This window comes from Plectropomus leopardus, chromosome 22 (genome assembly GCF_026936395.1).
Source record: "Plectropomus leopardus strain MGB_pleo_1.0 chromosome 22, ASM2693639v1, whole genome shotgun sequence".
NCBI classification, from domain to species: Eukaryota; Metazoa; Chordata; class Actinopteri; order Perciformes; family Serranidae; genus Plectropomus; species Plectropomus leopardus.
This window is the reverse complement of record NC_142197.1, coordinates 22,473,236-22,498,667: the sequence shown is the minus strand read 5'-3', so window position 1 is coordinate 22,498,667 and position 25,432 is coordinate 22,473,236. Positions and strand designations below refer to the sequence as shown.

The window sequence follows — 25,432 nt, the reverse complement described above, 5'->3', positions numbered from 1 at the left end:
AGACAAGCTGACTGTTAATATCCCCCATGTTCTGTTCAGCTTCTGTACTGTGGCCTGTTCCCTTCTATGGGAAGAGCTGTGCTTACATCATAGTAAATTATACAAGAATCTTTTAACAGCCTTTTGTCCAAAACGTGTTGGAGAATTTTGGGTTACATGCAAATTATATACACAGTTAATTGTATTGTGTCAATACTGTGATATGAAACTAGATATTATCTTAGATTTTGGATATGATAATATTGTAAGTTTATGTCTATTCCTGGATTTGAAGGCTGCATTGAAGTAAAGTGATGTAATTTTCTAAACTTACCAGACTGTTCTAGCCGCTTTATTATTTGCCTTTACCTACTTAGACATTATATTCACGTTACTGATGATTATCATATGTACACAATAATTTATCATTGTGTAAATATTTTGTGAAAGCACCAATTGTCAAACCTACAATATTGTCACAATACAATATCAAGGTATTTAATCAAAAGTATCATTATATGTGCGCGCAGCCCAAATTTAGCCAATATATAATCCGAGAGAGAGAACAGAATCAGGGTTTTCCAACACATTCATTTATTTGTAGTGGCCATTGCACAGGGTCTAAAAGTTTGCTTTCACTCAACTGTCTGCAGCTGCTCCTCTCATCCTTAGATCTGACCACGCTGACTGATCAAATATCCACCTGCAATTAAAACTCTACAAAGTAGAGTTCTGTCTGTGCTGCACTCACGGAAATGCAACAATGTAGAGGTGGACTCAGAATATGTCAGCTATCGCCACATGTAGATGATAATTCTATAGGAAGCAAAAGAATAATAACTGATCTAATAGAAACACTAATTTGCATGCTTGGTAGCCCTGCCTTTTGCTATCAAGCAGTCAGACAAAAATTAATGTGCTCTACTGTGATGATGAAGAGTCCCATTTCAATTTGAGACACTTTAAAGTGCCACTTCTCCACTCCATTAAAACTTGTGTTCAGAGACCGAAATGCGTTACCATGGCACAATGAGTAAATACAAAAAAATGGCTTGAGGCAGCTTGTTAAATGATTATAGGTGACATAATGTAACATGAAATGATAAAGCTGAAAAAGAGCCTCCATTGGGTTTCCATCTTGGGTGGAAAAACAAGTTCATTTATCAGTATGTTTAAAATAAGAAAGGAAGCAGTGTATCAAAACCTAGTCACTCCTATCCAAATATATCTCAGGACTATCAATTGTCACGTCATCATGTGCAATTAGTCATTTCAGGTACCTGGCTTTGGAAAAATACTCTCCAACTAAACCTTTCTTTCAATACTTGAGAACGTTAGTTTTGAAAATGATCCACCAGGGTTTGAGGTATCTCTCATGTGTAATCTTAATCCTAATAAATCCACAAGAACCTCTCTGTTAAATTTTTGGATTATGCAAAATGTTAAGGACAATAGCCAGGCTTAGAAATGGGCTTGTGCTCAGTGGTACAGAATATTTTGATAAGCGTTTCTTCTGCTAATGACTGTAGCCGTGCAGGGAAGCAATCACTGTGTGGAACCAAAAGGAGATTTAAAGTGGGAGTGGGTTTAGGTGATGTGAATTTCACAAAGAAGTGCTTAAGTATGCCATGATTTTAATGGGAATGCATATTATTTTGTTGAAATGATCACACCATTCCCAATAATGTGACTCTGTATATTGTTAGCTGTTGCATTTGTCATGTATTTACCAGGTACTTACCTAAACAGTCTATAAAAATAAAAAAAACAGCAAGTATTCTACATATTAAACTAATATTATTATTAAAAGTATTCTGCTTAATACTAGAGGTACTACTTCACAGTTATAGGCCTCTGCGAACCAGTAAAATTGCACTAATAATTTACATCACTGTTTGTGAAAACATTGATGCTTTACACGTATCTTCTGCAGCACAGATGATCTTTACAATCAGCGCAGTTTCAAGATTAGTTTTACCAACTCAGTATCTGACCAAATGCCCCTCCTTCTCTTTCTGAGTTATGATGTTGAGTAATGTAAAAAGTGTTTTGCAGAATATCAAGATGATGCAGTTAAGTTGGCCTTTGAACTTTTACTTACTAAGGATATTTGTGTGGAATTTGTCGTGATTTGCACATGAATTGTTGACTTATGGCCGAAAAAATGTCTTTTTTGTGAGGTCTACCAAATCACACCAATAAACTGCACAAAATCGAAATTGCATATGCAAAATATTGCACATACATTGCACTTAACACTGTAAAATATTTTCACCAAGTTGGTCATTGCTTATTTTCCCATGTTTTTTAAAAAAAAAAACAATTGCACCAATTTACTCAGATTTCAAAGGTTTAAATACTGAATCATGAATGGCACCTGAAAGCAGGAAAAGGGGTGTAGCTTCAGGTTTCTAAGAGTAAAGGAGCCTGGGAATTCAAGAGTAACCTTTAATTCAACATTTTACATTCTTGTCATTGACCTCCCACAATCCCCACAAAAACCCATCTTAGGTGAGTTGTCTTTCTTGTATGAGACAGTACAAATACAGCCAGAGTTCTGCCACACAACTGTTGCTGTGTTAAAAAGCTTCAAAACACGTATTTTTACTGTAATACACCCAGTCTGCATCCAGCCCATTTCAAATCTCTCACAACAAACTACTAGGGAATAGCTCCAAAATGGAAAGCCCGCAAATATGTGAAAAGATACCACATACTTTAGATAAAAAAGAGCAAAGGACTGAAGATCAATTAACATTTCAACATAAAACAAGTCGATGTGAGATTGCTCAGTGAACATCCTCTGGGAGATTTCAGTGGATCAAAGCAAAAATAACTAACGAACAGCATGTTTTATTTTGATCGGTTTTTTTTGGGGGGGGTTTTTTTTTTAAAATAAATTCAATAACTTTTCAGTGCCCATGTTTTTCTCTCACTGCATACATTAACAATACATGTTGTCAGGGCATTCATTGCAAATCAGCAAAATCTAACCCTTTCCTTATGAGAATGCATGTCGGGGAGTGAGTTTGTGTGTACAGCTCGAGACTCACGCTCCACTGCAGTCCGACTAGTCTGGCTTTTAAAAACTAGAGCCGCAGTGCTTTCACTCTGCATCAAAGATCACACACAGGAGAGAGAAAGAGATCGAGAGAGGAAGAGCTGTGTGCTGCTACAATAAATGCCTTTTCACATTAATGCTCTGTCTCGCAAAATGAATACAGTCGGCCAAAGCATTGCATCAATATATGCCTCAGACTGCAGACATAATAAAAGCCGCGAAAGGAGAAAAAAATGTTGACAAAAACACTCACTCAGTCCAACCACATATTTTAAGAAAGTATAGAAATCCTCTGTAAACATGTTTTATCACCAACCGTCTCTGCTATAAAGTCTCAAAAATGGCCATCTCTAAACATATGAATACCACATGCTATGTGGTAGAAGTAGGTAAGAGCAGTCACTGTGTATTTATGTTTGAGGAGGTAAAGATTTGGTAGAGTCAGCCTCTCTGCTGGGATTAACACAGCAACATAAGGATACGCTGAATTAAAATGGCAAAATATCAACTTCACCAACACAACAACCTTTAGAAATCACCATCTGCAGGTGTGAAATTTTAGACATTCAGCACCTAAACTTTGTAACCATGTTATTTGTTGCAGTAATCATCACTGGGATCAGTGATGATTACTGCAACACTTGTCTGATGCGGGTGTAGACTGTGCTCTGCTTTGGAGCAAATTTTAGTTTAGTAGCAAAAAATGGAATTACACCATCCGGGTCCATCATTTGATGACAGATTAAATTTGTGGAGAAGTTATTTTGAGTGTCGCATCCCCTGCAAAATGACTACTTTCTCCATCTGGATTTGATTCATTTGGTCCGATTACACTTTGAAAGTTTTATCTCGATTCAAGTTAGCAGAGTACTAAACCAGAAGTTAGTCATTAAGCCAGCGGATGTTAGCTGCTTTGCAGCACCCAGCCACAATAACTCGAGCAGGCTTGCTTTATGGGCCTCACAACAGGGAAGATCCAGTAGGGGTGAAGGGGAAAAATCATACAGCCATAGAATTGCAATATTTTTGTGTGGCAATATCATATTGTTACACAGATGCCAAGTATAGATTTTTTTAGTTATTTAAATTATGAATATTACAAATAAGAATTAAACCTTTGGTTAGAATGATACTAGAATGATAATCAAAAGCCTTTTCAGTTCACTAGATACATTTTGCTGCAATGAAAATAACTGAAGTAAGATGACCAGACAAAAAATTAATCTTATTAAAAAATACAAATATTGACAAAGTTTTCCTTTGGGGACATAATTTTCAGTTTAAAAAAGGGCAATAAATTGCTATTTATTTTATCACAATACTCATATATCCCAGCATACTGTAACAAAAAAAAAAAAACAAATAAAAATATTGCAGAAATGTCCTCCTCCTCCAGATCTGAAGTACAGTCAGGCTTAACTCTAGGGTAATGATTATCAAATTATGTTTGTTTTTTATCTCGAAAAGTTAAATCACAAACATAAGTCTGTTAATGTTTTTTGTGATGTTTTATAAGAGTGCTCATCTCCAAGTGTGCAAATGAATTCATCAAAATAATCAAGAATAATCATGAAAATTGAAAGATGGCTGGTCCACCAAAGATTAAAAAAAAAAAAAGAAAAAGATACGAACCGGGACATTTCAGTTTTGCAGATTTTCTCTTTTTAGATGATTAGCCATTTGATAATCTCCATCAAACTCTGAACTGCTTTATTTTATTTAATACATTATAAGTAGAAATATGTTGAGTATATCAAAGTATAGATAGGATATTTGTTTTGAAAAAAACTGGCACAGAATGGCGCAGTCCTTCTTCATTCCTGTGCAGAATGACCTGCTTGGCTGACACAGTTCAACTAATTTGCTGTTCACGCTGTATGTAGGATATGAGGATACTGCACCAAAATAGCAAGTTCAAAGCAAAATGGTAGCCCCCATTTGTTGAATGTGTACAGAATGAAGGAAAACAATCTGTTTCACATGTTAGATACTTGACTGTAGCCTCTGTAGGGCAGCATCCATCAAGGTATTCCCGAGTCTCAAATATTAAAGATAATGGAGAGGCATGTCACCTCTATACTAGTGATAGTAAAGAAAATATAAGTGCAACAGAAAACTGTGTCCACTGCTTTAAAACATGAAATTGTGTGTGATCGGTGTACAAATTTTCACTGTTATTAACATCACTCGATTTTTCAAGAATTGATCCAAAAAACCACAAAGCATGCAGTAGTGTTGCAAGTTAAGATGAGGTTGACTTTCACAGAGACTACATTTAATTTGACTTCTTAAATACAGTAATAAAACTTGACAGCAAAGGTAATGGAAAAGGGGTACTCTAACTTAGCATTGCACTTCCATAAAGATGTGGAACTTGTGAGTGGCTGATTTAAAAATTTTTTTAATCAAAAATAAAGCCAAAGAGCTGAGATGTTCTGACTTCAGAGTCCCTGCCAAAAATGCTTGGTCCTACACTGTGACTTCTAGGGATGTTCTTCAAATGCTTATTTTATTATTTTCCATAATATCAACATAAACTAAGTAAATCAAGACAACACAGCACAAATACAAGACCACACAAAACAACACAGTACAGTCCCCATCCTAATTATGACTTAAGATTTTAGTCCCATCATCGGTACATCAGTGATCACAGAGGGGTCCATTCTAAAGAGCACTGTCCTCTAATTAATGTATAATAGGTTTCGGCAGCCAGTCCAAGAAAGGCTTTCATATATCTATGCAATCCTGGATATTTCCTTTAAGTACAGAGTTAATTTTTTCATGTGGGAAACACTGAAAACCTCTCCCCGCCACATTGTGAATGTAGGAGGTATGTCCTTAATCCAGAGAATGCGAAAGAGAATACATTGCCTTGCAAAAAATAGCAATTTATCAAGCAGTGTTCCTTTCAGAGAGGGAAGTGACATGCTTTTAATGGGTAGGCTCAGTAAGAAGAGGCCCGGTTCTTTCTTAATAGTAATTTCAAAAATATTACTAACTTCTTCAGCTCTATAGTTCCAGAACTGCGAGATGTATTTGCAATGCCGAAAAAGATGGAAGCAATTTTCTAGGGACTTCTAGGGATGGTAATGATGGCCCCCATCATTGGATACTAACCCTCTTCACTGGTGAAAAGATTGGCAAACTTTCTGTCACTACCATTAGTTAGCAATAGCTAACACAGCGGCAGCGGCCAACATCCAACACAAGGCCGTTACATGGTCCCAGCAAACTCTAACCAACGCTGAAATGGCTCGAGTCTGTTGTCAAATGTCCCCTTACCACCCCACCATGCCAGGTATCAGTTAATGATTGGTAAAGGAGGGTCAGCCATCTGTTACATTAAAACCCTCAAATTTACCATTCCTAATGACTTCCCAGTTTCTCACACAGGCTTTCTGTTATAAATGTATAGTTTCTGAGCCTGACATAAGATAACATGACATATTTTCTGAGACTTCAGACACTCCTCCAGAGCCACAGAAGACATTAAACAACCCTTTTCAGATATTGAACAGGACTCTATGAGATCAATCAACTATTTGTCATAAGTAAATATGGCGAACTTCCCCTTTAAAAGAAAGTTTTGATTATTATTTAACATAATTTCAAAATATCCTGTTAGGTTCTTGTTATCGAACCTCAAGCATACTTCTGCTCTTTGCAGCTGTAGTGCATCACCCCCTCTTGTTAATCAGAAAAATCTTATCTCATAATCTTTATGGTCAGAGACTCTGCTGAATGTTCCACCGTTCAGTATGCCAAGTCATGCTGACCTAAAGAGGAGCCATGATTCCATCTAATTATCAACCTCAAGGGTACAGCTTTTTCCACTCTCTTATTAGCTTTATAAAGGCCCCATTTTCAGCCTCCACATCAATTTCCCTCGCAGTTAGTCCCTGGCTACAGCAGAAGCAACAGTAAACAACACATTAAAAATGACCATTCCTACATGAAAGGGTGCATCCAATCAATGTTACGCAGTAATTACACAAATTAACAATAAAGTGTGATATTACTTAGGGATTAACGGCATTTGTGGACAAATGGTCTATCAAGGTAGTTTTGTAGGGCTATCAAAAATTCAAACCAGCACAGCTGAGCCCAAGTCCGTCCCTACCCTGAATCATTATATTTCCCAGCCTTGTACTTGGCCTTCAAACCTGAATATTACACAAACCAACATGACAACAACTGAGATGAAGTGGCCCAATCCATATTAAAAGTGTTGTTCTTTTATCCTGTCTGCACACAGGAAGGTTGACGAGACAGAAGTACATTATCTCTTGGAAGGGCTGATATTTCAAACAGGAGGTGTCTGGATGAGAGTGGGGGCATCAGGCAGGTTGTATTACCATGCCGTTTTGTGTTGGTGCTCTAAATATAGTCAACTGGGGCTGAGTTCATGTGCAATGTCAGATGCTGGCGTGTTCCTCAGACTTGGTAAATACTGCAGGCAATGACCTGGTGCCATATCTTTTGACATTTGAAAGAAGTGTTAGGAGAGTCAAACTTCAATGCTTTGCTAAGAAACGGATACCATGCACAAACCAAGAATTTGCCAATGAATCTTTGGCGTTCAAAGCACTTCAAGAGAAATTTATTTTACACACCACAAGATAGAGAGATGCAGAATCATTCCTTGTACAGTTAGTAGCTTGGTACTCTTTTGTAACAGCAAAAAAGAGTCAGATAAGTGGTTTCGGTCAGCTGCACTCAACAGACACTGCCCTTCTCAAGAGTCTCAAAGAGACTCAGAGACAAAAGAGTTTCCCAGTTATCACAGTTTCTGATGGTTATGTCCTCAATTTGCTTTGTTTTTGTTGACAGCTTACAACTCAAATACATTCAATTTAATACAGTAAGGCAGTAATAAAGTAAGGCAGAAAATTATCATATAAAAATAAATCAAATCAAATCAATCAGTCAAATCAATCATCAATGTTCAGCATTTTTGCAAAAAACAATAAACAATAAATAATTAAAGCGATTATGGAAATTGTTGCTGATTAATTTTCTGTTGATAGATCATAATTTATTTTAGCTCTGGTGGATTTTGTAAAAACCCTTCACATTTCTTAAAGTACAGTGGTGAAAAAAAAATGGATATTGCCACAAAGACTGGATGTAGGCCTTGTATTTGCACTATTAATGAAAAATTGATGATGCCCAGCCCCAATCACAACAGGAAATGAAATGGCTAGGGACAATTAGTTGAGAGGCGAGCATAACCACAAAGCTTTTGACATCACACATTTTGCCAGCATACAAAAAGTAGTCATCAACAGTCTGTACAAGGCTGTTTTGTGTAGGTAGAGTAAAAAAATGCTGTGGATATAATAAAAACAGGAAGACAGACGTACAAAGTAAGAGAAAAACAAAATAAAATAATGAGTAAGGGGAACCTGGCTGCACCAGCTGCCTCCTGCAGTCTCTCTTAAAGCTGGTGCCTGTTAGCAGAGCATCTAAAATAAGGATGACTGGAGCCGAGGCTGTGAGCTGACTGCGAGAAAAACACTATGACTCAGACAATGTCTTGCGGCTGAAGTTATTTGTATTGCTGGACAAGGTGCTAGTTTAGAGGGGAAAGAAGTGGGCTTTTGGCCAAAAGGTCACCAGCGTGAATCCCCAGACATGGAAAGGTCGAGGGATAGAAAAGACAGTGGCGGGAAATCTCCCCTCCCTCAACAACTGCTGCCCTTAGGCAAGGCACTTAACTGACTGAGCTGCTCACTGACAAAAACAGCAGAGGACTGAGGTTGTACCAGGTCACCTAAATCTGAATTACTGCATCAAAGTGTGGCAGTGTTTGTGCACAGTCAGCCTTTCCAGGATTAATAACGGTTAAAAAAAGTCAGGTGGAATAGAACATCCACTCTCTCAAAGCTCCAGGGGCTGCCAGCTGTCTGCCTCCAGGTTTGTGTCCTTTTCAGCAGGACAAACAAAGGAAAGATCAGAGGGAGCGATTCTACAAATGAGCACGAAACTGATTTAATCCTAAATGTTCTGGGGGATTTGATGCACTTCTAAAAAGGAAAAGGATTATCACTGCACTCTCATGGAGGTATCATTGAAACCTGAGTAAAAACAAACCAGCTGAGCTGCAGGCTGAGCCTTCCTCATTCATCAGTTTGCAGCGGCCTGTTTGAACTACAACAGCCCAAAAATGCTTATCTGTACTGTTCTTCAAATGTGAAGAGAGAGGACAAAGAGTCCTTGAAGTAAGGAGTTAGAAACAAACACCTAACATCTATGACGAAGCAAAATTCTTCAAAGGAATGGTTGTGTACTTTTTGATAGGAAAGATAGGTCATTTAAAACTTAACTCATACTGTTGTTAGATATGCTGTTGCTTGAGTTTTCTTAACATTGTAATGACTTTTATGACCATTACCTTTTTACTCAAACTTAAATTGAAATTAAATTTTGTTTTGGTAAAGAATCAGCACATACCTATTCAACAAAAGTTGTAAATTAACAAAAAAAAAAAAAAATAAAGAACTTTTAGGTTTGTTTTTTTTTTACCTTGATTGTTCCCTCAGCATTAATGTTCTCTAGCCAGAACAAACTTTTTAGTTCCTAGTAATGATGTAAGTACTTTGATTTGATTAATTAGCTGTTGCTTAGTATCCTGTCTTTCTTTTTAGGTTTTCAGGGTTTCCCTCACATTCATTTATTTAAGGCAGTCCACCGCAATTACATCATTTAGTCATTCATTTACCACAATCTTGGAGGGCATAGAGTACTCTGGGCGCAGTTGGAGAAGCAGAATGCCAGGCACAGTTAAAGTGAAAGTCAACTGATAGTGCTGGATCTTTACTTTCGCTCCTCTAACCGCTTCTCTGTGATCACCTCTAACCCTGTGATTCATATTCTTCAAATTACTGCTCCAACTGCACTGCATTCACAGATCCACAAAAACAGGTGAATTTAGAAAGGGCAGACAGAATGATTTAAAAAAAAAAAAGAGAAATATGCTCACAAGTCATAGTAAGAGTGGGTTAGGTCATTCCTTGGCTATCCTTGAATTCACATATTTGCTTCTGGTTTCCCTTGAATGACAAATGCAGACTACCGCTGCCTGCTGCTATGGAAAGCTATTTCCTCTTACGCAAGCACAGAGCGTACATGTTAGCTGGCCATGGGCTGTAGTCTTTAAAGTGCAACAAAAGGCCAAACAACTGTCTACATTTGCCACCGATAGTTCTTTGATACTGGTTTGGTGTGTCAGGGCCTATGCTTGTTATCTTAGAAACTTGGAAAACAAATTCAGCAGTACCAACATGTTATATGTTGGAGTTGGGCAGATGTCTTAAATCATGGAAGAAACTAGGCTTGGGTATACCAGGGTATAAAGAAATCCTGAAAGTATGTTTTTCAACTCCCTACATAAATACAGGCACTCCTCTTTCTATGAAACTCATTGTATGTAGTGCACAGCTTGCACCACCAGAGCTTAGCCTCTGGTCTCTATTGGTGGAACAGGCAGCTGAGCTGAAAGACACAGCGTCCGCCTAGTGGTGGAGGGAGAAGTTACAGGACTGTAAACAGCCGGCACCCAGAAGATAAAGAGAGACTGCGTTTTTTTTACATATAACTTGATGATTTAAGGATTTATTTTGACCAAACCGAAGCTGGTGATTGTTGGAGTAGGATTGTTGGACTTACTAACAAGAGTTACCAAGACGGTTTAGGTGGGTTTTATTTTGTTTGAGTTTGAATAAAGTGTGTTTTATGATATGTTAAAAAGCCAAAAAAGCACCTCACACTTACACCACCATATACCCATGCCCCAGAGAAATTTCAGGAAGTTATGAAAAATCAGATACCAACCAAGCCTGGTAGGAACTTATTGTATCTGCATTTGTAGAATATAAGATAATTAAGTGCTCCCTTCAGTAGTGCACCCCAGAAGCTGATGGTGTATCTCCTAGCAACACCAGCCCTTAAATTTTGCTCGACAGCTGCCATGTCAAACTCACACCCAGAGGCTTGAACCTGAAATTCGTCCGTAACGTCTTCATCTTTCGAAAAGTGGAGAATATGCACAATAGCTGCAGTATCATTAGAACTTCTCACACACAAAGTCAGAAGAATATTTTGTGTTTGTATTTAGCAGTAAAAAATGATAACTTTTTAGTTGCTCCTTGACTGTGTTCATGGTGGTAATGCATTCAAATGTTTCTTTTCCAGTTTCTTTCTCTCTCCTAACAAAAACAATGTGCTTTTTGCTGCAGAAACTTGAGTGCAACCTCCAAACCGAGTATGATTCTACACACATTAGTCGAGACAAGCTCTTTCAAGGGAAGCTACTGAGAGTCAACAAAGCATCTGAAGAATTCTTAGCGGCCACAGTGGGGAACTATGTGACACACCTTCTTCACAGCTCATCAGTGCAAGCACGTTTTACATCCACTACCACCGAGCTACAAGTAAATCACAAGTAAAACTACAGACTCTATTAATGCAACATTTCCCATTACGGCGCTCCAAACCACACCATCACACACCCACCTGGCAGCGAAATGGGTGACAGCTCGTTATAGCCCCCGAAGGAGGCATTGCGGATGAGTTTGCGTCCGTCCGGGTGTGGAGGTCGAAGCGATGCAGAACCGCCGCACGTGGAGAAACGGCGGCGACCCAGCAGGCCCTCCTCTTTCATCATGGGGCCGACGGGTGCTCCCTCGGTGTGTGGGAGGAAGGGAAGGAGGGAGGGGTGGGGGAATGCTGAGGAAACTAGAGGGTCGAGGGGGGGTCGGGAAACAGTCCGATCCGTCCCACGCAGCTAGTGAGCCAAGCGAATAAACCAATACACACAAACACACACACACAGAGTAGCTCAGACACTGAACAAGTGCAGTATGCTGTTTTCCTCTACGCTCCCTTCAGCACACTGCTTCCTCTCTCCCTCACACACACTCTCTCTGTGCTCTGTGAGTGTGTGTGAAAGCAGCAGCCAGTAAGTACTTAATAACGAATAAACCGAGCCCCTCCTACTCCCTCTCCTCTGGATGGGTAGGAGAGCTGCATGTTAGCTCGGAAAGAGCCCTTATGTTCCACATCTCATCTTTCTCTTCTGGTCAATCTCTCGCTACATTTTCAATTCTGGATTTTAGACTCAAAGGGACGCTCCACTGCTTTTGAAGACATTTTTATCATACTTACAATGAAAGTACAGCTAATAAACGTGTCTGTGCTCATTTTGATGTATCAAACAAAACCGTACCACTTGTGTGAGTCTGAACAGGTTTGTGTGAGCCACATATAAGACAACAGATGAGCAAATGCAACATGCAGAGGCATAAGCTCAAGCTGCTCTGGATACTCCTCCCTTATAGCTATTTGCTAACACAGACAGGTAGCAGCTAGTGTGGCTGTCAAACAGACTGCTCAACAAGCAGCATCAGTGCTGCCAGCTAGGGAGGTACCAGCAAAGCCACTGGGAGCAGAAAAGCAGAGCTGACAAATAAAATTTGGATCCAGTTGCCAACCAACTCCAGTCAGTAACATGAGTTTCACCAGAGTGTTTTTGCCAAATGCTGCCAGTTCTGAGGAAGTGCATGTTTGGGTGAGAAATGGGAGGCAACTGACTGCTCCACTTATTGTAACTATGCTTATTGAGTCAGAACCCATATTTACCTAATTTTTGATCTGAACTAGGGCGCTTCAGCATTACATGATTTTTTGCTATTACTTCCATTTCAGAGCAGGAGTGATTACTTGCTTAGAGTCCCCTAATTATCGTGATTTACTTGCAAAAAGCTATTTAAGCTTAAAAAAAGCTGTACTTAACTTGCAATAGTTTTAGACCAGAAAGTAACAACTTAGATTCCAAATATGGGATCACTTTATCCAAACAACACCTATTTGGAAATTTGCACCAATGTTTTCGTAGAAATCCATTCACTGTTTACAACACCAACTAGCGCACCAAACGCTGAGCCAGATAAAAAAAAAAACATCTGCTCACAACAGCTGCTAATGTGTTATTGCATCACATAACTCTTCAAAAGTTGAGCGGATCATCTGGAAGTTGAATCCACAATTCCTCTGTGAAATCGTGGACTATCACCTCCCAGAAATCCCTCATACGTGGCCGCTCCAATGCATGAGGGGCTCGTCTTTCTATTATGGCTCGCATAACATGCCTGCGTCGCCTTTGATTGGAAATAATGACGGCTAGTGCGGTGGCTGCAATAGAAATAAACCTGCTAATATTTTGAACATCAATCGCCATGCTTCTTGGAATGTTATTGCAAAAAAAGAAATCACATAACATCACTTAATTGAAAGTCGAAATATATAACAAAAATAACGTAATATAACAAAAAGTCTTTTTGGGCCGACTGGCATCACGTGACACAGCTAGAAATTGTAATTCTATGTCAAATCGGCTTCAAACCCCAGCTGTGCCCCTGGGGCTTGGCCCTGACACACTCACTTCCCAGGCTGGTGTGGTGAAGGTTTACGACGGTGAAACATCCATGCAATACGTATTGGAACATGTGGGCACTGTGGTTTAAGCTCTGTGCAGAGAAACAATGTCTCCATTAATATGAAAGGCTCTTAAGATCTTATTTTGTTAATGGCCCAAACAAACCACAAGTTCTCGATGAATATTCACATTAATAGCCGTGAAATGTCCCTTTAAGACACTATTATCACACTATTCTCTTGTATTTATCACTCAGGTAAAAAAGCTTATAAACTATGCTATATAGCTAATGTAACACACACATACACACACCGGCACAAACAATCACAAAACATAGGCTCTGCTGAGGACAGAAGGAAGCACTTGATCGCACCTGTGCTCAGGTGACCCTACTATATCCCCCAGACATAAACCAATTACTTTCACCCACAGGCTACTTATCAAGCCAACAAAAAACTGCATCTTTGTTATACACTATTTATTCACTACAGTGCCAGACAGAAAAGGCTCCAGTGTGACACTCACTGAATGCCGCATCGAAGCGCGTGCTTCCCATTGCTGAAACCGAATGCTTTGTCTGTGACCGAGCAGGTGACACTGACTGTAAATTGCTTTGTTGGCAGACATCTGTGACGCACTTAGGACACTGTTTCCTAGAAATGTTATCTCCATGGCGAGAAGCCAGCTGTATTTTCATATGTGGCTCAGACCAAACAAAAAGCTATATCTGGATTTGTTTCAGACGTCTTTGAGAAACTGAGCCTCTTTGCATGCTGTAAGTATCCATTATATGTAGTTTTTGAATTTTTAAAAATGAAAAACTTGCTCAGCTGTTGTGCTGAAAGCTGTGAAAGATACTGAAGGTCATCAGGATGGTTCACACCGAGTGAAAAGAAAGTGTATCTTGAAAAAGGCTGCGGAGGTTACTGTATATCTGCAGAAATGAATCAGCCTGGCATTGGGCCTCATCTTTGAAACCCAATCTGCTGTTGACCCGTCTACAGTATACTTGCATCTCCATCTTTCTTTTAGCCCACTTGTCCTATTTTACTCGGGGTTCAGACACATTTTTACCAATAAATTTACATGACTTTCGGGCATATTTTAAAGACCATACATCCTTTGAAACCACCATCAATACTCGTTATTGGTTCTTTTTCATTCAATTTAATTGTTCAGAACTGAACAATTAAATATGACTTAGGGACTGTTCATTATTTAAAAAAATCACACCTTATATCACAACCAGAAATCATCATTGGATTTTTAACTTTCGGAAAGTACTTGAACACATCATGTGTTATCATACTGGATTTTGAAACAAAATTACATAACTTTACCAAAACTTTAGGGCATATTTAATTTTCCAAAACTTTTCCAGGCGTGGAATTGCTGTTTACAAATTCCATGACTTTACCAGTTTTTTTCTATGACTGCACATTCCTTGTTTACTTAATCGTTTTAGCATGTTAAAAACATATAGCTTTCTGTTGGCACCACTCCACGCCCTGCTACCAACTGTCCATGGAGACATCCAAGACAACACAGAGAAGTGTTAAAACAACTAAAACAACTATCCCCGAGCCAACTGATGAGTCTTAAAATGGATAAATGTGCGGCTCTGCCCATCTGACTCACACATGCTTTATTAGCACAGGTAATTAGGATGTTCTGTATGTATAATTCAGATCCCAGACCTAATTAACCTGCTTGCAGAGGAAAAGTGTCTAATTTTTTTCTGCTCCAGTGGCATTTAAGAGGCACTTGTGCAACATTAGCTAAGTATAGTCATCATCTGGGTCATTTCTCAAGTTATTTCCAGTGAAGTTAGGGCCGACTCTTGTTAATGAGTTTGGATTCTGGCATAATGTACCTTCACGACATTCACTAACTGAACAAATAGAGCGTATCTATAGACCAGCATGACTTTCAACTAATGGAAACATTCAGTCCAACCTTTTGTCTTTGCTTTAAAGATATGTTTCGCAAGCATGAATAAAACATGATCACACATTTTACACATTTCATCTACTTTCATTTCTTCTCTAAAAAGCATTCCTGTCGCAGGGACGTACAGAACCACTCAGCGTACAAATGTGAGCATTGTTTGAATATTAGCTCTTTGGCTAGACGAGTCGGATGGAGTTACCCGTGCACCACGTCTACCTGCTCCAGTGCTTTAAGTCTCATGTGTATCAGGTGAGCTGGTGTCAGGTATTGGTAGTGCCGCTGTGCCAAACTGGCTGGTGCAGGTGTGAGTGAAGATCTACAGTACAGCTAGACTGTGGAACAGTAACCCAACACAGGTATTCAAGGAAGGGGCCAAAGTTTTTACTACATTTGCATGTTGCAGGACTTGATTTCAGAAACAATACTGTGCCTTTTTTTATTAGCAATGCTCGAGCGATGGCAAATACAGTCAGTCAGTCTGTCAGTCAGCCCACCACTTTGGCCTGAATACAAAATATCTTGACTATTGGATGGACTGCTATGAAATTTAATAGCAATTTCCATGGTGCCCAGAAAATGAATCCTGTAGATTTACTCACTTCTCCAGTGCCACCATGAGTTTGATATTTTTGTTTTTGAGTGAAATGTCTTGACAACTACAGAATGGATTGTCACGAAATTTGGTGCAGACACTCATGCCAACTGAAATAACTTTGGTGACCCTCTGACTCTCCATCTGGTCAAAATCTCTATCAATCTGATAAAACTTGAACAAATACCTGTAAAACTAATGTTAATCCATCTCAGCTATCTGTTTTGTTTAGTGATAGTTGGCAAATGTTAGCAACAAGCTAAAGCTAATCTTACTTAAATGCCAAAATATCCAAATATCTATACAGCATTTTCCCTATTCTGAAGCAGTGCACTGCCATGAATCCATGACCGTGGTTAGTGTCTGTGTTTAGTTCACGTAATAACAGCAGGACAGTCGGATGTGTGTTTTCTTAACTGCTAAAGTCTGCTGAACAGGTGAAGAAAAGATAAAGTTGTTGGTAGGCTCCCCATTACAAACAGGCTGGTTAATAAACAACTTTTTTAATGTGTTTACAGATTCTGTGTTTTTGTGTTTTTAGCTGTGCTAGACCAGAGAATAATTTGTTAAAACAGATTAATGATGGTGTTTTGCTCTCACTGTTGTCCAAGAAGTTTGCTTGAAGTCATGTTAACAGGGTTTCATGTGGAGTGTGCACTGGGCTGGATTCAATTTAAAAATAGCCTTTAAAATGCTACACTGCTTATCAGCAGCTGTGAATATTGGTTAAGGACAGTGTATAATGTCAGTTTGATGTATAATGACGACTGCTCACTTTAATACTTTTTTGATTTTAAGAGTAAGAATTAATTGTTTTAAATAATTTTCTATTTTTAGAACCTGCCAATGCAATAAAGGTTATTTAACTTTTTTCCTCAAAACAAGGACCTTGGTTCCTTCCTGTTTTTTCAGCAACTCATGAATATTTCACCCTTTAAAGCAAAAAATATAACGAAAAGGCAATGAGCAGATTTAAGAAGAAATAATCCAGAAATTTGCAAGAAATATATATATATATATTTTTAAAAAGTACAAGAAAATTACCTGAAAGAAATTAGCAGCAATTAGTCATTAGTTTAAAAAATAGAAAAAAAAAGGAAAGACATTAAAAAACTACTTAAAGTTAAAGCCATTCTGTAAAAATCATTTTAAATATATCGTTATGATATTTATATAAATAGTTCTCTGGAAATTTTACCCTAGCTTTTTATAGTAATTTCTTGCAGTTTGAGGCGCATTTCTTTCCCAGTTCCGCAGTGCCTTTTTTGTCATGCTTTTAAGAAAATCAAATCAAGTTTCGGAGGTTTCAAAGGTTTAAATACTTGTGAAAGAGCCTCAAAGTGTTAAATTTGAGAATGGAATGAGCTCTGATGGGAACACAAAAGTCAGAACCACCAGTGGATGATGATCTTGCTTTGTTGTCAATCAGAAAAGCTATAGCGAATCAAATATTTCTAACAGCTCGAAGAAATCCAAGCAATCTAACCATGTCTACATAGCAGACGACCTATGACACAGTAACCCACGATCAACAAAACATCTGATACCATGTAGTGCAAGTGATCCAAACGCTGCAGACACTAGGTCACATGCAGACAAATCTTTCTAGTCTTACAGAAAGGCCACACGGAGGACCCTGTAAGCCTGGGATTAGCTCTGCAACAAAGAGGCTTTTTGAACACTAGCCTAAAGGCATCTTCTGCTCTATTCCTCTCCTCCTAGTGTCACTGAGACAACAGCTCGGCACTTTGAAGAATATAGCAATCAAGGGTCTTGATTTTGGGCACATTTGGTGAGTAAAAGCCATCTCAACCTGATGTGATTTTCGCTCTGTCCTCATAAGAGCCACCTCACATATCAATGCACACATAAAGAAAGCAATGAGGTCAGAAATTGGTTAACGGGAATTGAGGGGAGCAGGTACAACTACACACAAATGTCAAGCACTAACAAGCTCTACCTCGCAAAGAGGTACTACTTCACAATGTACCTTTGCTTTCCTTCAGGCTACAGACTTAAAGAAAAGTGTCCCAAGGTCAAGTGACAGGACTCCAATCGCCCCAACCATGCTAAAATCCCTCCCGCTTTAGATCCACGTTTTGTCAGTCCATGCAAGCCTTTGGCCGTCCGAGCACAGCTCAGGCCCAAAGGCCAAGATATCCTCCATCGCTTCGTTCTGTCCTCCTTTACTTCCACCGACTTGTCATTATCTCCAGTAAATATCTCTGTGGTCGAGCCTTGTGCCTCTTAGCGCTCGGGCCTCGCAGAGCTTGGCTGCTCATTGGATAAGAGCGTGGACAGAAGAAGCAGCGCTAGCTTGGCACTGGCTGAGGGTGCAGATAAGGCCAGCCCCCTCCATGTAGTTAACCCCATCTGACAGGGCATAATCCCTGAGGCTGATCTTAAATCCATGCTGACCCAACCTGCTCTGTCGCTCTGGCACTCCCTCGCTTTCCACCTCTTCTCTACAGTCAACTGACATCCATTTAAATACATTCTTCATTACTTTCTTTTTTTTTTCATTTTCTACTTTATATTTCTAAATTCTCTGACTATCTTTTCATCTTCATGTCATCATTCCAATCCTCCCCTCTCTCTCACCTTCCAGTTCAGGTAGAGTTTCTGTTTACCTGGAAGGACGACAGCAACTCAGTGAAAGGCTGTTAAAGCGAGCGCAGCTTCAAAGCCGATTGAGGAAACCTTATCAAACAACCTCCTTCTTTTATTTTTCTTCTCAGTGAGTCATAAAGAGAAGAACAAAACTTAGCTCTCCAGCTACAGTATTAAAGCAGTCTGAATGATAAACCAAAGAAAAAAAAAAACTAAGAAAAATATATCAGCCAACATTCTTTTTTTCCAATAAGATAAAATGAAAATTCAGTTATGTGCAGGGTTTCCCACACATTAATTTATTTGTGGCAGCCCGCAATTATATCTGCTGCCACATATTGATTTTATATTTTTGGAGTTGGAGTGTTCTTAGGAGCACTATTGGAAAATATATACATTTGGTTATTGAATGCACCACAATCTTGTGATACAGAGTGTACTCTGGGCACAGGGGGAGCAGCAGAATATCAAGCACGGTGAAAGTCAAACCTAACCATTAAATTTCACTGGGTCTAAAAGTTTGCTTCTGCAGCAGCTGCTCCTCAATGACATTTGAACTGTTCTCTGGTGGACACATGGCTTGTCGTGTCAGGAGACTACAACAATATCTCTGAGTAAAATATATCTGTAAAAAATTTACATCAGTTGATAATATTGGCTATGGGTGTAACGATTCTCCAAATCCATGATTTTGTAGATTAACTTTCTAAATTAACTTTACAGAAATTAACTGAATAACAAATAAAGAGAAGAACCAGTCTACGCATTGCTGACCCCTGGATAACCACAATGTTCCCACTAGTAATGCACAGGTTAGGGTTTTTTGACCCTGCACCCACCCATCTCATAATTTGAGTCAATCCACATTGCCCAACTCAGAAAAATATGATCCACAAACTGTCAACTTTATGCACTATAGTTGTACTATTTTTTAGGACTGAGGACTAAAACAAGGACAGGGGCGGGGGTAAGTCACACAGACGACAGAACTTCCAGAACTGTTATACTCCTAATATTAACTGAGCCAAAATATCAGTCAAGCTGGAACATAGACTGTATACGTGGTTTCCAGCACATTCAGTTATTGATGGTGGCCCGCCACAATTAAAACATCTGCCATTCCAAATAGATTTTCTATTTTTGCTGCTGGAACATTCATTAGGAGCACAGTTGAAATGTGTATACAGTTTGATTATTCATTGCACCTTTTTCGGATGGCAGAGCGCACTCTGAGCACAGATGGAGCAGTAGAAAGTGTAATTGTGTTGGGTCTTAAAGTTTGCATCCACTAATGAACTGCTGCTCCTCTCATCCATCAATCTAGACTAATCAGCTCTGAATAAAAGGACAGATCAGTTATCAACACTAAAACTCAAAAACTGCTGCTGAGGAAAAAAAGAATTAATGAAGAACTCAGCCTGTGCTGTATTCATGGATAAAAACCTTTGAATTTAGAGAGGGGGCACAGAATGATATGAAGGGACACACATGCATTTAAAAGAAAGAAAAAGTGAAAGTCCACCACTGTCTGTGGTCTGTGGTGTTTGTGACCACTCCACTGTCATGGAGTGGTCACAAACACCACCCACTCCATGGCAGCGGCTGGTATATGGGGCAAACTAAAAACTCAAAGTACACATTAAATACATTTTTTCCAAAGAGTTTTTTGTCATTTTAGCTAGTTAATATTACCTTGATTTTTGTTCAAGTGTTTTTATGACAAGTTTGGTTTGAATTAGTCATTTGAGCTATAAAAAGGAGATGTGATATAAAGATTGACAGCTGTATGTGCCAATTTGTGTGGTTGCTATCAGTGACACTGCTTGCAATTGGTATGACGGGCCTATGAACGGGAACTGGATACCGTGGAGATCGCAGTTGTGCAGATTCTAAATTACGTCACTAGTACAAAATGGAAGTGGCTATATATACTGTCTATGGGCTTAACTGACATCACAAAAATATAAGCTGTATAAGCTTTAATTCCTCTTCATCTACTATTAACTGTTGTTGGGTAGAGTTTCCCTGTTATGAAAATAATTCCTCCAGACTTCCCCCCAAGTCAAAAGACATGCAGGTTGGCTTAATTGACTACTCTAAATTGCCTATAGGTGTTAGCGTCAGTGGTTGTCTCTATGTCAACAAGGGTTTAAAAGGAGTGGTTACATGTGATTACATACAGCAGATTAATCAGTCGAAGAAGGTACTTCAGTCCTGTAGTACACTCAAATGTTCTAACAGAACTAATGAGAAATACCCTCTAGAAATCACGCATGTTGTTTATTGAGAAGCATCTAGTTACTAAAACAAGCTTTGGAACATAACTACCGTCATACTCGATCTTCACACCTCAGCTGTGAATTTTCTCACAACTCCTACAATCTTCATCTCGATTCAGAAATAACTATGTCAGTACAGCAGCTGTCACCTTGTGACTCTGAGTATGTTCTTCATCAAACAAGTCACTTATGACTGCAGTCTAAGACAAGAAAGGACAGGGTCTTTAAAGACTGGCTGAGAAAAACAAATCACAGGACACACTGTCATCACTTTGACGCAAGACCAAGGGCTACTTGCAGTAAAATCAGTTGCCATGGATACCCATTTTGTGCTGCAGGGAGTTGAGGGTCAGAAAAAAGCTTCCATGCTGACTGTTGCTTCACTGATGAAGCCACTTATGCTTGAAGGTTTGCTGCTGCTGCATCAGCACACACACACACACTGGATATGATTTGCCAATTTTATTATACTAATATGAGTCATCTGGACATAACAGTGTGCACAACTGATTCAAGACAACTATGCAAAGGAGGTCTTCACCTACCTGTGTACAATGCATAAATACATGTATTTCTCTTGATAAATGAACATGAACAATGATGGCCACACACATCGGCACGTCTGATACACTATTTGACCAGAGAGAGGGCAAAAGTTAAACAGAACAAGCTTTAAAAGAAGCTATCACGTGATTGATGTGGGATGCATACAAAAAGACACATCTCACAGCTTTGTTGGGGAGTAAAATGTGCCATATTTGTATATAGTGTGGAGGTCAAAAAGAAGGGATGTGTTATTATTTCTGTTATGATCACTCCCTCTTGTGGTCAGGAATAAGCTTACATCTTAAATTGTATCTTACATGATTTCATGTGACAAATAAATTGATTGGTTTTAGAAACCTGGGCACACTGACTTAAATTCAAATCAAGAACATGGGAGGAAGGCCATGAGAAACTTCACAATTAATTACCAAAATTAGTAAGAAATTATTAATAAGTTACAAAAATTTAATTGAAATTTAGCACACAAAAAAGAAAAGAAAATGGTAAAAAAAAAAAAAGACATGAAAAAAGTGCAAAAAAAAAGTAATTGTAATTAATTTTTTATATTACTATTTTAAAAATATTTTTCTCTGTGTCTGTTTTTCAAAAACATAGGAACAAGGCAATGATCAACCTAATTGTAAAGAAATTAGTAAAAAGTACAAGAAAAAACCCTAATAATTAGAAACAAAAAACCAAACCAAAGCATCAAGATTCACATAGCAGAACCTGACTATTTAAATCTGAGAAGATATACAACACTATGAGTGTACGCCAAAAACTTTGAGTTCACTAACCACAGCAGAGAATCCACAAGAGGGCACTACAACACAAGAACAACATCTTAGCAGTGTAAAGGGTGATGTAAGACCCTGACCAAATCAAGCATTGAGTGTATTTCTCCGCAGTCCTCTATTTCATTTGTTCTTAATGCGTGGTCTCACTGGGATCCATAGTACTATGACTGTTATTAGACCACACTATGTGTGATTAACCAGACCATTTAAAACCATACAATTAAACTGAAATGACCGAGCTAAAAGGTTACGGTCTCTCACAGATCAACATCAAGACTGTGCAGCACAAACACAGAGGATCTGAACCTGATCACCTGCAGGTTTGTGCCTGAGCATCAGCAGACAGGCAGGCTGAGAAGCACTTATCTAGAGAGTATGAGTCATTGTTTCCCTACCAGGAGTGTCTGGGAAAGGTACAGACTAAACACAACACTGACAGCTGTCCTGGGGATAGAAATATCCACTGTTACCGCTTTTAATTGTTTCACAGTGAAAACATAAACAAGGATGAGGACATATCAGCGAGCGTGTCTTTGATACATGTAGTTGGTGCTGTTATCTGGGGCATGGCTTGTCCATGTTCACTGAGACACGCGGCTGCTGCTGCTCTGATCCAGTCTATGACCTTTCTGGTGTTGAAAGGCCGCTCTGACCATTCAGCAACCAATTAATATTCATGTGTTCTATCAGGACAACTGCTGCAGAGGGGACAGAATTATTTGGCTTTCAGCTTTTCCGATTTTGGTTTCACTGTATGATGCACTTTTTGTTAAGAGTTTGTTCGTATGAAAAGTGCTATTACAGTCGGATTGATTGATTGAAAATACATTGAAATAAACAATCCGAATTGACAGTGCGACTGTTCAAAGGGCAAAATGATCGACTTTGATTGTGCAGCAACCCATGCAGCAAGGTTGCTGATGCCTGGACACACAATATGATCTGATCATTTACAAATGATAATGCGGAGAGTCCGTCTTAAAGATCTGATTTGAGAAGCAAACTCTGTCCGCAGTCTGAACGTGGCCATAAAGTCTCTGTAAAGTCAGTAAACCCACACTATCTATCTACAGCCTGCTAACGTTAGTCACCTTAAACTGCTGGTTATACCAGATTAAGTAAGACTGCAGCAACAAAACTGCTGACTGCTACTGAACAGAGCAGAGTGTGATTTATTATTCATGAACTCAGTTTTTCATTTGAAAGAGGACAATTTTTTTATTTTAAATAAAACATTGTGTGAAATATCTACAGGAGGTGTTGAATTTAATTAACAGTAGAAGAAAAGTAAAGTAGAACCTATTATTATTTGGTGTGATGGAAAGTATCTGTTAGCAGATGTATATCATGTCTACATATACATATGTACATAAAAATGCTGTGAAAATGTACATTATAATCAATTTACCATGACAACAGGTAACCATAAAGGAAGGACTTCATTTGTGACAGTGAACAAAAACCAACCAAAGAAGAAGATGGGAGTATATGAGAAAACAGAGAGTTCTAACTAATGTGAGGTAAAATGCACTTACAAAACAGGGAAACTAGAAATACAGGTCTGTCTCTAATAATAAATACAGCCTAGTTTTCTTTGTACTAGACCTTGACCACTATTTCTGATTATACAGTAGTTGTTTTTCCCACAATACTTTGCTTTTCCTTTAAAATATGCCATTTTCAAACCTCCTGAGTTAGCGTGTGATGTATGAGCAGGTCATAGAAAGCAGAGTTTAATTTATGTATTATATGACATCATAAAAACAAATGTGTAAGATGAAAATATTCATCTACAAATGATTCATGGTGTTCAATTTAATATTCTGCAAACCACAGCTAACCTACAACACAAGTTTAAAGGGATAGTTCAGATGTTTTTGAAGTGGCGTTGTTTGGTGTATTTATCCATAGTTAGTATATCACATACAGTAGATGTCAGTCAGCACACCCCTCAGTTTAGAGACACAGGCTGTAGTCCAATATAGAAGCTAAGCAATATATAGCTGTGGATGGGGGCCAGCAACAAAACATATTTTAGACACCTAAAAGACAAAAAAAAAACTAATACCAGTTTAAATTGTGAGCTATGTTAAGAATGTTTTCACTGCTTTACCATAATGAAGAAGAAGCCATTATCATACTCTTTTCAAACCCAGACTCCACAGAGAAGAACTATGATTTAACATCACTGAATGCAGGAACTGCTTATGTACCGCTGCCTGAGTTAGTTCGCTTGTGTTAATTTGTGACTTTGGCTTTTTAACGGGTTTGCTCAAATTCAACAAAGTCACATAATACAAACTAACAAAACGATCGAGGCAGCGGTAAACCAGCATTTCCCATGTTCAGCGAGGTAAAATTACTGTTTTTGTCAATGGACTCTGGTGATTTTGCCGAGAATATAGATGGGCAACTGATGTCGCAAAGGGGCTCCCAGTAGAACAGGCTGTCTGTCTGGAAAGGTAAAGTAGTAATACCTTTAATACATTGTTCACTAAAACTGATATTGATTTTTTTAGCTAAGACTTTTTTTAGGTGCCTAAAATACTTTTTGTTGCTGACTGCCATTTACAACAATGCATTTCTTAGCTTTCATGTTGGACTCCAGCCTGCTTCAAATCCAAACTATGCCTTTAACTTTGTGGTAAACAGTGAGATACAAAAATTCTCCATCTTACCGTGGCTGTAGCTGACCCCCGGGCTGAGGGAAGAGGGGGTGGCGACGTGCTCCCTGTTGGGCGTTTGGAGGCCTGCCTCCTTCTCCCTCTCCTTGTCCCGCTCCTTCACCTGGCGCTGGCTCATCCTGCCTGGGGTCAGAAGGATGGTGTCATCCCCGCTCACTACGGCAGCTGCAGACAGACACGGAGAGAGGGAGCCGTAGGAATGAGAAGTAAGGGAGGTGAGAGATGAAAAGGAAGGACATGAGAGGAAAGATCAGACATGCTGCCATCTTACTTCTGATCAAAGAACATCTACAGACGGCCCTCTTGTGGAGCATCCGCTAGGTGCAGCCTCCTGTTTCATAACACGTTTTGACGACTTATATAACATTTTTTTTCGTCCGTGTCTTATGATTGGAAAAAGAGGTGTCTCATGACTGATGATAAGCTCAATATGTGTGCTTGTCCCTTATCGCTCCACCTTGTTTACCTGGTGCTAATGAAGCAAGCGGGCGCGTTG

The 25,432-nt window shown here is 38.9% G+C and overlaps 1 protein-coding gene across 14 annotated transcripts in view; it reads right to left on the bottom strand.

Moving 5' to 3' along the window:
• The window catches only part of osbpl8 (oxysterol binding protein-like 8), a 118,150-nt gene that overhangs the window by 31,950 nt on the left and 60,768 nt on the right, over positions 1-25,432 (bottom strand). For 11 of the 14 annotated variants that reach the window (XM_042511521.2, XM_088072995.1, XM_088072996.1 and 8 more), the window contains one exon: positions 24,931-25,101. In XM_042511521.2, the coding sequence (XP_042367455.1) occupies positions 24,931-25,101 (171 nt within the window). Of the gene's footprint in view, positions 1-11,557; positions 12,468-18,010; positions 18,815-24,930; positions 25,102-25,432 lie in introns of those variants that run through there. The other 3 variants (XM_088072991.1, XM_042511528.2, XM_042511522.2) reach the window with 3 other exon arrangements.